We start from the raw sequence: 14,149 nt of genomic DNA, 5'->3' as shown, positions 1-14,149 counted from the left end.
AAAAGGACATTTAAATAATCAACACACAATCGTTTAGTTTAGTGAAACACAAGTCAGTTTTATTGCGCATAATCATAATCATGGTTCTCAAATCCTGTTGTTTTGTTGTACCCAGGCACATACTCGACCTATAGCACAGTGGGAGTGGAAGTATGTCTCTGTATGGGGGGGTTTTGAACCAGCCCCAAAAAAGCTGACTATTAAAACCCCAAACTGTGATCACAAACCTTAAACTTTAATCATCCAAGTAATTGATTTTCAATTGAAGTAGACCTCTGGCGTATTTGCTGGCGTATGCTGAAAACAGAGTGAGGGTGAGATTGTTTAACGTGCTAGGAGTGCATTGTGCACTGAGCTGGACTGTCTCCGATGGCGGCAGTATTATTCGTTTTTCAGAGTGCAGCTTCCCATAATCTTCCCATAAATGTGTTTCTTGGGAAACATTGAAATCGTCAGACGCTCTCATTTCATAACATCAATCACAGATTAAAGATAATGTGCGCATTATGCCACATCTAAATTATGTTATTATGACACTGCCTCTGATTATGATCGTCATAATCATTTGATTCTAGAGTTAATTATTTTCTTTAATCTATGGAGAGTTTAATGGACTACGCTTTTTCATCAGGCCACCAGTACGTGATTTCTCCCCAGAAGGCCCAGAGGCTGCCAGATCATTTACACACTGACAAGGCATGGCTAGCAGCTAACAGAGTCACACACAGACCTGACAAATTGAGCGATAAATTGTGGGAGTGTAGGACCAATTAGCATCTAGTAGCTGTGTGACGTTCTTAAGGTCTTAAGATGACTGACAGCTGGCATGGCAGAGGGCTGTGTGAAAGTTGTTAGCCATTCCCTTTTCATCCAATTTTTGTCATATTGCATATTGTTTAAAATTCTGAAAATGATTCAGGAGAAATATTAAGAGAAACCAATGGAGGGAATTAATTAACTCAAAGTAATATGCTATGATTAATCATACATAGAATTTTTTTTCAATAGAACGTTGTGTTAAAACATTTTGATGATGTTTTCTGAACAATGGTGTGTCTATCACAGAAGAGAAAACCCAGTGAGCATGTATAGCTAAAGGGAAAGAATCTTTGCTGAAATTTTACGTAGATATTTAGATCCAGCGTCCATATACAGACATACTAACATGCAAAGACTCATTTCAGGGAAGTTAGACCTGCCCCCAACCCCCATGCTGTCTGATTGGCTCTTTGTCTGGAACAGGCTAAATGAACAGGCAACATACGCATTGATGCACACATTTAGACATTCTCTCTCTCTCAATCAGTCATGTTTGCATGCTCTTGGTTTGCAGGCTATTTATTCCATTTGCGGACATCAAGGAGCTGCTATCATTATGTGGTAGACTCACGGAGCTTCCCAGAACTGGATGTCTGCATATATAATAGTCTAGATTAATATGGCCAGCCTATACCATTACTGACCCACTGCCAAACCAGTTATGCTGGAGGATGTTGCAGGCAGAAGAACGTTCTCCACAGCGTCTCCAGACTCGTCTGTCACATGTGCTCAGTGTGAATCTGCTTTCATCTCTGAAGAGAACAGGGCACCAGTGGCAAAAATTGCCAACCAAGATTGGCAAATTGGCAAAAAGGTTGGCAATCTTTGGACCCCACGATCAGAAACAGACTCCTTGAGGGAGGTATAAGGGCCGTCTGGGCCACATGCACATTTATGGCCTGCTGGAGGTTATTTTGCAGGGCTCTGGCAGTGCTCCTCCTTTTCATCCTTGTTCGAAAACAGAGGTAGCGGTCCTGCTGCTGGGTTGGTGCCTTCATACAGCCTCCTCCCCATCTTCTGACATACTGGCCTGCCTCCTGGTAGCACCTCTATTCTCTGGACACTACACTGACAGACACAGCAAGCCTTCTTGCCACAGCTCGCATTGATGTGCCATCCTGGATGAGCCACTTGTGTGGGTTGTAGACTCCGTCTCCGGCTACCACTAGAGTGAAAGTACCACCAGCATTCAAAAGTGACCAAAACATCATCCAGAAAGCATAGGAACTGAGAAGTGGTCTGTGGTCCCCGCTTGAAGAACCATGCTTTTAATGGGGACGTCTTGCGATTAATCTATAATTTCCACCTGTTGTCTATTCCATTTGTACAACAGCGTGTGAAATTGATTGTAAATCAGTGTTGCTTCCTAAGTGGACAGTTTTATTTTACAGGAGTTTGATTGACTCGGATTTACATTGTGTTTAAGTGTCCCCTTTGTTTTTTGAGCATTGCATGTAATGTAGAACTGTCAATTGATGATAGAGAGTGATTTATTTATTTCAAATCGGATCATTTTAAATAAATTACCCTGCAAAAATTACATTTTCAATTGTGCTTCATCTTCATTATGTTTATGTCTCATTATAAAACTTAGCTTTACTGATTTTATCAAAGGAAGGAAGCATGTGTCTTTCAAACTGACCTAGAGTTCATTTAGAAGAGGTACCTTACCAAAGCTCCTTTTATTAATACACTGTGTTTTCACTCTGACCTTGGAAATTCAAGTTCTTTTCTGTTTTATGGTGTTTCCTCTTGTCTCTTTGTCCTACGTTCTGTCCAGGCTGACAGAATTAGAAAACCTCCATGCCAAAAAAAAAAAAAAAAAAAGAGTTTGAGCTTTTTGACTGAATAATGCAAGTTTATTTAGGATGAGGCCTGACAAAATCTATAAAGGCACTGCTAGTCTCAACCAGTTCTTCAAAGAGTTTACGCAAGTTTCCTGCCAGCCGTAGCTGAGCTGAGGAACTTTGATGTTGCAACGGCGAAAGATGCTTTTGAGTCGGGGAACTGCTGACAGTGGAGCCTTCAGAAGATGTGCCTGGAGCGAGAGAAACATTTGTTTACATGGCGGGGTCCCTGCAACATATGTAGGTGACATTGAAGGGGAAACGGAAGTGCCCGTGTTTTGGGATGGGGTAGACGTGCGCCCACCCCCGACGCTACCCCTACTGTTTTGTTAATGAAGTGAGCCGCTCCACCTCCCCTTCTCTCCGGCCCACAGGGCTCAGGGTCGCAGGGTCTCACCTGGAGGATCATAGAGCGCCCTACCACGCCTCTGCCAAACGCATTACCAGGCCCATCTGGTGCCCCTCCACCCCATGCCAAGAGTGGGCTGACCCTCAGGACAAGGTCACGTGGTGGCGTATGTTCCAAATCACTGTCCTCTTTCCCAGAACCTGGCTGGGGCCACCTGAAGTCAAGACTTTCACACTTTTCATTTACCATCGCCCATTTGGTGAAACCTGGAAGTGGTTCAACTTAATTCAATTTAAATCATTTTATTGTTTCTATTGTATAATGTTTACTTTACTCCAAATTGTAATAATAAGCACCTTTTCACACTTTTTGGCATTAATTGGGCAACTGTAGATTCTATGTGGGTATATCTCTGTGCATCACAACATTTTTCTATGTAGACAGGCATTTTACAACAGTACTGTTTCTGGTTCATTTGCAGCAATGTAATTATGTTCAGAATTTACATATGGAAAAGAATTCTGAGGCATTTTGAATGTTGGTACAGGCATTCATCTAGCCAGGGAGCTCTGGGGGAATATCTACATTTTACAAAGCTGCAGCCATCAAAGTTGTACTATGAATGACTTGATGTTGGCACATAACTTTGTCAAGCATGTGCTTAACATTAAAGTAGATGCATTTTCTCAACCCCACCCCGTCTCCACTATATAAATATGGACTTAATGTGACTAAAATCTGGACATTCTTGAATAGCTTTGTTTTAGCTCCTGTTTCAGCTCTCTGCAGTGTTGGCAGATGCTCTGCCCCTCTGGGGACAGCCGTCTATGACCCGATTGTGCTCAGCAGACATAGAGTTCTGTGGTTTTCATCCTGTGGGTTTTGCTTTTTGGAGTTTTGTGCCATGAGAGTGAATTTGGATCACTAATAGTTTTTACTTCATGCTGCTGCTGAAGAACGTGAAGGGTTATTGGAGGTAGATGGGTTTGTTTATTTTCAGTACTGTGACAAACGTGTGTGAGCGTATAAATGACATGGACTGTCTGACAGGTCCTGTGTACTGGTTCAAAAATGCTCTCACAATATTTCTTTTTTTATATAATATGCTTGTCCCTACTAACAGTGCAGGCGAAGCAGTCATTCGTTTTCTGGACCAGGTGTGCTTGGTGCTGGAATGTTACAGTAATTCGGATGCCTGTTCTATGCAGCCACATTCTCACACACAAACAGAACAGGACTCTCAGAGGTCCCTTGCCATTTTCTGTTGTTTTTTTTCAGTACCTTAGTCCAGATATGTCCACTCTAATAAGTGCTTTCCAGGACCTGTGAATTTTTCATCAGTTTGTCTTCCTTTAATTTTGAGTCACTTTAAGACGCATATAAAGGCATAGTAAAGGATATGCATATCCATGTTAATACTATATGGATAATAGAGAGCAAACAGCACGTAGCCATGTAGGCTGTCGCACGCAATAATAAATGTAATAGATATAATTGTACATGGATGGGAGGTTTGTGGAGGTGGATGTGATCGCTGCTGTATGGTGGTTTCAAGTCGTTTTAGTTTTTAGAATTTGCATGTTAACGTCTGCTGGTCCGGACAGCGTAATGTAATTTTGTCTTCCATTCCTTCCTTTTCATGCCCTTTTGCGCATCCTTTTCACTCGGCTGTTTATTTAATTTGTTTAGTTTGCGAGCCTCAGTCAAGCATGGCTCTTCTTTTTTATGTGTGTGTGTGTGTGTGTGTGTGTGTGTGTGTTGACCTCTGAGTGTCTCTCACTGTGGGCTCTGTAGCCCGTAGCCGATACTCCTCTCGGTTTCTGTCCCATATGCCCAGCAGTGTTTTCTCCTCTGTTAACCGAGGTGTGACGGACAGTGTCCTCACAAACACACCCACTTACACACACACAAACACACACACACAGTGTCATGGACATATGGGACAATATGAACATATGAGATCCATCTAATTGAACTAAAGCCAAATGAATAATGATTTCTTGAATTTTAGTTTATTAAAGTGCATTAGGTTATTTTCCAAACAAACAAAAAGTTTCTACTCTATTATAATAAATTCCTTCATATAGTGAGACATTACTCAAAATATTACTGCATCTGCAGTAAAGTAATAATAAGAGTAATGAAATTCACTTTCTCAAAATGGCAGGATAAAGATTAATTTTTCTAAGTTCCAAAACATTGAGTTTGCATGAATATTGAAAAGCACATTGGACAGAAAAGACTAGAAAATACACACAAAATGCTTGGCACCATGACATTGCAGTGCAGGTCCTGCTCTGTCATGTGATGTGTTCGTTTTCTCGCTGAGGATTTCAGCGATGCCTCTGACAAACGAGCTCTTCAGACAGCAGTCATGATGCTGAGCCAGGGAGAGCCAGAGAGAAGCTGCGCCCTATCAGTCTCTCGCAGCCCTCCTCACCTCTGGGGACGAGCCTCGCTTCATCCTGGAGGTGCCAGCCTGCCACCCGGGCTGCTTCAATCACGCCGGAGAGCACTCACTGTTCCTGGAGCGGAAACGACCAAAGACTGAGAACGTTTTCTCTTTTTCCTTTTTCTTATGCTGGAGTGTCAAATGAGAGTTATATCTCCTCCAGCAGGGCTTTGACACCACAGGCCTCAGGAATCCCAGGGCCATTTTCAATTGATCATCAAACGATTAAATGCAATTTCTTTTTACACATGTCTGCCTGCAAAATGAGAGGCTCTGTTACTCAAATGCAAATTGTTATCATTTTTTTTTTTAGTGCTTCATTGCCACAGCACTCACATACGTCAGCTGTATTATGAGCCCTAACTTCGATATCCCCAATATCACTTTCCTTCAATCACGGAGCACACGTCTTTACGCTTTTTCTTTTCCTTTTCACCATCCTTCAGATCCTCCTGCTGCACACCCCACTTTATGCTACTCCTTGCTGACATGTTTACACACAGCAGTTAAGCAGGCCTTCGCTGTAATTAGCTTGTGGTCTCTGCATAAGACAGTCTTCCATTTTTTTTTTTTCTCAGGTTGAGGCTGTTGGTGCGTAGGGTGGAAAATTGGCCTAATAGGTCGCACGGTGAGACGTGACCCCTCTCACAGCCCTGCTGGCACAAGGGAGCTGACGCTTTAACCCCTATTAATGCACAGAGCAGCCTCTGTATAATGTGACAAGCTAGAGATGAATTAGAAGCCCCCCTTTTCTCAAACAGGCCAGAATCCACACACATTTAGATGGCTGTAACATGGGCACATTTGTTCAGCGCTGACTTCAACATACCTTTCAGATGCACTTGTCTCTATGTCCACAATTGTCTGTTTTGTCCTTGCCACTGATGCCTTGCCATTGCATTCTGGGATATTTAAGTCTGTGTAGTATTCTCTGGGAATAGTATACACTTTGCATACTGTTGGTTTCATTCAAAGATTTCGGACATTCCTCAAAGATGATGATACAGTTTTATTTATGCTTTTACATGTGGAAATAAGGTGCTCGGTTTCAAACATTTTTTAACAAACACCATCTATATACTCCACATGCATCTACAAACACAAATACTTAAATAAAAAATGTTAAAATTAAATGGCCATTAAGGCAAAGTTAATTCCTCATATTAATCTACATGTATTATGTGCGGCTTAAAAACACTGTGAAGTGTGTGTGTGAGGGTGAGTGGCTCGAGGAATGATCGAAAACTTTTTTAATTAAAGCTAAGGCCAGAGAGTTCCACTTAAGTACATTTTCCCTTGGTAAAGAGCTTCCTGCCTTTTTCCGCTCTTCCAGCCTCTCACTCCCTCTTTTGTGCACTTTCACGCTTTACTGGCATAAAACGCAATATGCTAAATCCCAGAAGCAGTGATGAAAACAACACAATGACAATTCAACACCACAAAAACAACATCAAACCAACTTTAATATCACAGCAATAAACAGGTGTTCTGTTAAGTTTATTATTATATTTCTCATCATTTTTAGGTTTCTGTAAGTGATTTGTCTGGAGCTAGATATGTCTCCATGTGTATTTCAGCAATACTGCATGTTGCCGTATGTATTTAATAATGCAATTCTCTCTTTCTGCTCAGTAACGTGCACTTTTTAGATTTTACGGTTGTCAGAACTACGTTATGGATTAAACTAACCCAAAAAAAATCCTTTAATGGAGTTCTTCCCTCATTGATTCCCAGGATTTGCAACTCCCCCAGGCTGCGCTCAGTGCGATGAGCTGCCTCGTGAGATGATTGACTGGGCGGTAGCAGGTGTCGGTGTAAATGCGGGTTTGTCAGGTAGCGCAAGTCGGGGAGTTAACCCGGCCAGCCCTTGACAAAGCTGGAGCAACCTTACAACACCTTACACCCCCATCCTCCAACCAATTATAACCTCCCGTCTGAAACAAGGTCGCCATCATGGTGGGAGTCGAAATCAATAAGCCCCGCTGCTGATGATGATCATTTATATTTCAGAAGAGATGTGAGGAGAATGACCAAACCGCTGCTGCTGTGGAAATTAGGCAGAACGGGCACTTCAGACCCAGTACTGAAGTAGCCAATGCCACTGCTGGCAGTGTTGTGCAATTAACATAACTGCATTTTTTTTTTTTGTGGTTTGTTGGTTTGCAAAATTACTTAATCACACTCAGGAAGACACAACAGTTTTAGTTGTACTTTATTTTCATTAAAACACTATAAATCTATGAATATTTTTGAGTGTGCAGGCAAACATTTGCATGTTGCTGTGTAGAAAAATATCTCTCACAGAAGTTGGCATGGTGCAGAAATTAAGCAGCATCGTGGAGCATAAAGAGCGCAGCACAAAGGTTAGAAAACAACGAGGGAAGGAAAGAAATTTAATCAGAGCAGTCTGGAACAAGTGGAAAGCGGGAAAATCTTTAATGCAATAATGATGAAATGCGAAGACTTACTTGGAATTCATTTTGAGATTCTGATCGGAAATGCATTTGCCAAACTCAATTCGGCTGCCTGTTTTCACATACCCATTAGGTTGTTGTGGAAGAAAGCTTGCCCATTCAGAGCATTTCTGTAATTTTGGTGTATACAATTTTTGCATTATGGAAGCATGCATCCAAGCATGCATCACTGGATTAGTTTTTTTAAAAAACGACAAGAAAACATTTTATATTTTAAAGATGTTTTATAGTTTATAGCAGGGATTACCAACCCTGGTCCTGGAGGGCACCAGTCCTGCACAGCTTTGATGTCCCACCATAGCCACCAAGTCTATAATTACACAATATTAAGTCATAAAGACTGAATTTCTTGTTTTTGAACAAGACATATTAGAGATTTCTTTGCATACATGTAAGGGTGCCAGAAGGTTATTTCCCAATATTATATGTATGTGAATATATACACTATGTTTTAAATGATTTTTTTTTTTTATATTTTGGTAGGAACCAATTGTTTGGCCAATAAATTGCATAAAATGGGTCCAAACTTTGTGTGTCCAGACATTGTAAATTACTTTTTGGCAATTGCTGTTAATGGTGGAATATCAACATCAGCAATGTTTCAATAGAATGCTGTGTTTGTTAACCCAAATTTGTCACTTTGAAAGCTTCATTGATTGTTAAAAAAAACAGCAGAAAACACTTAAAGAAACAATAAAAAATTCCCACTAGTACAATATTTAGTGCATCAGCAGATGTGAGTTTGACTACATCATGTCCTACTAGAGCATGTGGCCACTACTTTATTGCTGGGCTCTAAGAACAATTATAACCCAAGTTATATATATTCCCACTTACAAGTATGGAACATGTTTCAATATGACTAGATTTACTATCTGTTGCTTCAGAGAGCAAGATACAACAGACGGGGGAAGGAAATGAGATAAAGAATGAGAGACGTCACTTTTTCAGTTGGTGGCTGGGTGAGTACCAGCAGGAACTGGCATGCAGGCCCTTGGTCTTCCACACCAGGGCTGCACATTTCAGCCACTCAGGGCCACTTCCTCGCCGGCGAGTGCACTGAATTAATGGACTGTGGGTGTCATTGATTTCTAATTACTTTTGAGTCCACAGTGGGGATAAATATTGTGTGGCACGGCCATCTTGAGGCTTATTGTAATCAGAATATCTATTGATCGGCTCCCCGGCCAGCAGAAGTAATCTGTTTTAAATACACTCCGAGCTGCAAGCTCTGTCATCTCTCTTCGTAATGCTCTTGGCCGGGTTCCACTCAGGGCCTGAGACAGAGCAAGGGTCTCTGTTGGACAGCCTCTCCATCGCTGCAATGAAGAAGAAGGCGCTGAAAATGGAAGGATGTGAAAGACTAGACGTCTTTTCTAAATCCTGCGTCTCGCGCAGATTGATAGCATGCCGTCTGAAGGATTCATTTGCGCAATTCATTTACAGTCGTGTCTGCATCTTTCTCCTATTCAGGCACCCCAGGTGCTGATTGGGGAGGAACAAAGGTGGTGTTCAGCAAATCGCACGTGGGCGTGGGCAAAGAATAGCCCTCCTGAGCATGAACGTGGTGAGGAATGGGGGCGGACGCAGCCAGGCATCTGCTTATCGATTTAATCTCACGTCCCAGCGCGGTGGCAGAATCGCTTTTGGTAGAAATGAATTCCAGGACAATCCGGTTGACTCAGCTTTTGTCTGAGACGACCCCCCCCCCCCCCCCTCCCTCTCGATATCAACATAAATAACCCGGGGGAGCCTGTGAGTGTTTTTCTGAGTGGCCATGATTCTCTCTCTGCCTCATCCTGTGATGAACGGCCCTCAGTTGTACTTCAGCAACCCCCCCCCCCCCCCCCCTCGCTGTTTCAACCCGTGCAAAACCCGCAGCCAGTGCCTCAGGGTGGGGGGAAAATCCGTTTTTAAAATCTCTGACAAAAAATTAGCCATCCTTTGGTTTCTCACCCACAGCCGACAAGTGGGGGGGGCGTGGGTGTGGGCTTTAGGGAGGATAAAAGTCTGCAGTAGCGGCAGCACATCTGCTGTCCTCACAAAATTCCTACCCGGCCCCTCCCGGCTCCCTTCCACACGCGCAGAGCAGCGTAATTAACATTCATGTGCTGGGAAGCCATCCATTTTGCCACTGCCTAATTGTCTTGAAAATTGAGACGATTACAGCGAACTGTTTATGTACAAATAAGATTGTATCCAGTCACATCAGCCACCTTAATACATACACACACTTTTTTTATACATTGGGTTATAACTACGTAACACATGTTATAACAGGGTTACAAGAATTATGTGTGTCCTGCCATAACATTAGCCCTAAATGTTTTCTAAAAACAACACGGAATTGCTGAAATATGATACCAGAGTCTCTTCCTCTATATGCATAATGCCAGTGCTTCATGAAAACAAGAAAGTTCTGCAGTTAATGCTCTAGGTAAATCAATATCTGATCCATGTTTGATATTAGATGTTTTGCTACAGTAAGAAAATTGCTGGCAGCTTAGATAAGCAGTGGTCTTGTTTTCGCTAGTTTGTATTGGTGCTTAAGACTTTTGGCCATGGATGTATACACATATACTTTTTGTAAATAAGCAGCCTTAGTATGAGCAAGCCTTGATAAATTATACATCTCAACAGGGCTACCCTTAGTTCTTTTTAAAGCGTATATGTGGTTTATGCGTTTGAATTCTGACCTAAACTTCTTGCCACAAATTACGATTAAATATGTAAAAAAATGACAAATTCTCACAGAATAAGCAGTAATAACAAGTATAAAACATGAATAAAAGAACATTATCATGATACTTTAAAGCCACTCTTCTTTTGTGTATATGTGTATATAAAACACATTTATTCAGTTTAATGAATGTTTTAGCACTTGAACATGTCAAATTCAAAATAGTCTCTTGTGGATTAAATCACTTCAATGATAACTATGTGACTGCTCTTATTCATCTGACCAAGTCCCACACCTTAAAATACATATCATGAAAATAAATGTATTTCAGCACATGACATTTACAATACATGTATATACGTTTTCACCATAAAAGGAATAAACTCATGATTGTGAGTGCGAGTGTGTGTACTGTCTCTGAGTGGATAATTTCCAACAGAACCCCCTCCTCGCTGCTGCAATCCACAAGTAATATGCTTTTAATTGACAGATAATGCAGGGAAATTGATCACTGGGAGGCCTTCACCTGAGTCTTGCACTGAAAAACTGAGAGACATGGAGATGATCTGTGAGACTCGGAAAGCAGATCAGAGACACTGGTCAGCAGGGATAAGGAATAACACTGACCACCCTGAGTGTGCGTGTGTGCGTGTGTGTCCATTTTCATGAGTGTTTTGTGAGTTCTCTGGATGTTATCCAATCCAAGCCTTGTTTGTGTGCGATGAGAGGACTTTTTTTTCTTCAGGCACGAAGGGGGCATTTGTGGGCTTGCTGATATCCATCCGTACACCCCTCACTTATCCCGGATTACATTGGCTGGCTGCACAAAGATTTAGTGAAGAGAACAGGGAGCCTCTCCTCTCGGCGGAGCCACGGACGCTCGTTCTCATTGGTTTCTGGGCTGCTGCAGCATGGAAGCCATTTCGGGGAGCCCACTCAGTAATAAGAATGTGATTAGCATTTCTCTCTCAGCCACTTATGAATGCCTTGGGACTGGGGGATTCTCATAAACAGGGCAATGGCCATAACTGAAAGATACTAAAGGGTTATTGCTCCATTAATCATCTTCCACTAAATGCCTTAAGAGCGGAGATGGAGGGAGCTCAGACACTTCCTGTCCTGTAGGGCTGTGTCCTGCTTTTCATTTGTTGCATTTTTGTCAAGCAAACTTTTTCTAATTTAATGGAAACTTCAATGACTGGACGGAAAGACTAGTGCTCATATTTTATAAACACAAAATAGCTGAAAATATATTTACATTTCCCAGAAATGCAGCCATCAGATTGCTTCAGATCATCAAAAATAAAACGGAACACAATAAAATCTGCTTTTAACCAAAAAAGCCCAAATCAAGTTAAGATATCTTGGGTTTATTGTGTAATTTGCACAATTGTTCTGGTAAAACACAAAAATGGCACCCACAGACCCAAACAACACATGGGTTAAATAAAATGCGTCAAATGCATTAAAAGCACAATAAAAACACATACAGAGTGTTTTGAGTCACAGGGGAGGCTCAGATATGGCCCAACTGTAAATGAAGCTGTGGAAGTTCCACCAATGTAAACTGGACCCTCGCTCTCAGCCGCCCCTCCGCCACCACCCCTAAATCCAATTTGTTATGGCTTGAATCGGCTGCGCTCACCACGCTCCACGGTTTACCAAAGTGGCTCGTGTACACCGAACACCAACTTAAATTGTCGGATTTCTTTTTTTTTTTTTTTCTGAGCTGCAGCAATCTTGTTATAAAGCACAATGGGGACCACAGTTCCACATTTGGCTCCACCGTGTCCAAGGCTCAAGGTCTTTTATTGTGTTTGTGTGTGCTTGTGTGCTGTTGTCTGTTGTAGCACTATAAAGCAAGGCATTTTCCGTCATCAGCAGATTGTTTACCAATCTTTTGTGTGTATGCATATGAGTATGCATTAGCTGCTATCCCAAGACTCATAAAAGATGGAGGGTGAATTGACCGCATACAATAAACATACAAAAAAATGTGTTCCCCCACACCCCAAACGTTATAACATCAACACATCCAGTCCTATCTGAGATGCTCGGAGCTTGAATCTATTGCTTAGCAACTGACATGCTGAAAACATTCGGAAATTCATTTTACCTTCTGAAAAACATTGCGCTAATTTTGCTCATGGACGTTCTCAATTTGTTCTCTATCCTTTCTCCAATTGTCTCTCTCAGCTCAGGCCTGTCTCCTGTATTTGTGACGGCCGGCCCTGGCCTGCACCAATCCCATTAAGATTTAAATTTCATCTCACCAGCAGATCAAGGGCACTCAAAAGCACCAGAGGAGGAAATGGTAGAGCAACTGCTGCTGCACAAAAGAAGCACCCAGAGCTCACGGTCCTACAGCCTTCCCTAAATCAATTACATGCATTGTTCGCTGCTTCAGAAAAATCAATGTCTGGACTTTTTAGTGGACAAAAATGGCTATAGTAAAGGCTGTTTTAGCTGCTGTTTGGACCATTATCAGGTTTTACAATCTTGATTAATTTCAACTTGTCTTCTGTTGCTTTTCTCACTTTTTAAAAAAATTTTATAGACATATTTACATAATACTGTGCACTAGGGAGTTGTGATGCCCCTTGTGATGCCCCTCACCCAGGTTGCACCCATTTGCAATGAGTGTTGGGTGCCCCTCTGTAGGCTTGGCTTATCGCCCTACAAAGGGGCACCAGCAGGACACATACTTTCCTACATTGTGTCCCGAATGCTGCGTGCTGTTTTTTAGTTGACTGCTGTTTGTTTTTTAGCCATCAAACCTTTTCTTTTTGGTTTATTAAAACTTTTTGTAACCTTGTGTTGAGCATCTATACTCTATACCTCTCCTCAACCCGCCATGCCATTACAGCCATAGATGTATTCAGTATGAAAAATGTAATGTATTCGGGATGATTTTAGAGTAAAAATAAAATGCACATGTTCAAAATGCAATAGCTGCGGTTTGCAAAATATGCCTTTTTCAGAAACGGCATTTCATCTGAACATTTTTTTGGGCAATTTGAGGGTTAATTGGAACACGACTTGTGTTTTGTGCACAGGGAATGATGTATCTGGAGGAGAGACGGCTGGTGCACCGGGACCTGGCTGCGAGGAATGTGCTGGTCAAATCACCCAACCACATCAAGATCACGGACTTCGGGCTGGCCCGCCTGCTGGACGCTGACGAGAAGGAGTATAACGCAGACGGGGGGAAGGTGGGCAGTGATAGCATCGATTTTATCATTAGCACGGTGGGGGGAGAAGTTAAAGGCGAAATTCTTTACAGGTGCTTCCAGCAGCTCTGTATTTGTAAGATAAAGATGAAGAGATGAAGTAACACATTTTTTGCTTCAAAAGACATTACCAACAGAGGTTAACAGAATCCATCTCTACCAACACGCAGGCAGCTTAAAAGTGATTGAGTTGGTCTGCCTTTGCTGTTTCATACGTCAACTTGATACCCCACTGGATCTGCCAAGCTCGCTACAAGATCAAGCCAGAGTTTATCCACCCCCCTGGTTTTTCTGGTAT

The 14,149-nt window shown here is 42.0% G+C and overlaps 1 protein-coding gene across 3 annotated transcripts in view; it reads left to right on the top strand.

Moving 5' to 3' along the window:
- erbb4b (erb-b2 receptor tyrosine kinase 4b) overlaps positions 1 to 14,149 on the top strand; it is a 250,494-nt gene that overhangs the window by 225,570 nt on the left and 10,775 nt on the right. For all 3 annotated transcript variants that reach the window (XM_028990491.1, XM_028990490.1, XM_028990489.1), the window contains one exon: positions 13,678 to 13,833. In XM_028990491.1, the coding sequence (XP_028846324.1) occupies positions 13,678 to 13,833 (156 nt within the window). The remainder of the gene's footprint in view (positions 1 to 13,677; positions 13,834 to 14,149) is intronic.

This window comes from Denticeps clupeoides, chromosome 9, assembly GCF_900700375.1.
Source record: "Denticeps clupeoides chromosome 9, fDenClu1.1, whole genome shotgun sequence".
Taxonomy (NCBI): Eukaryota; Metazoa; Chordata; class Actinopteri; order Clupeiformes; family Denticipitidae; genus Denticeps; species Denticeps clupeoides.
Note: the sequence above shows the minus strand (reverse complement) of the source record. Positions and strands in the feature narration are given on the sequence as shown.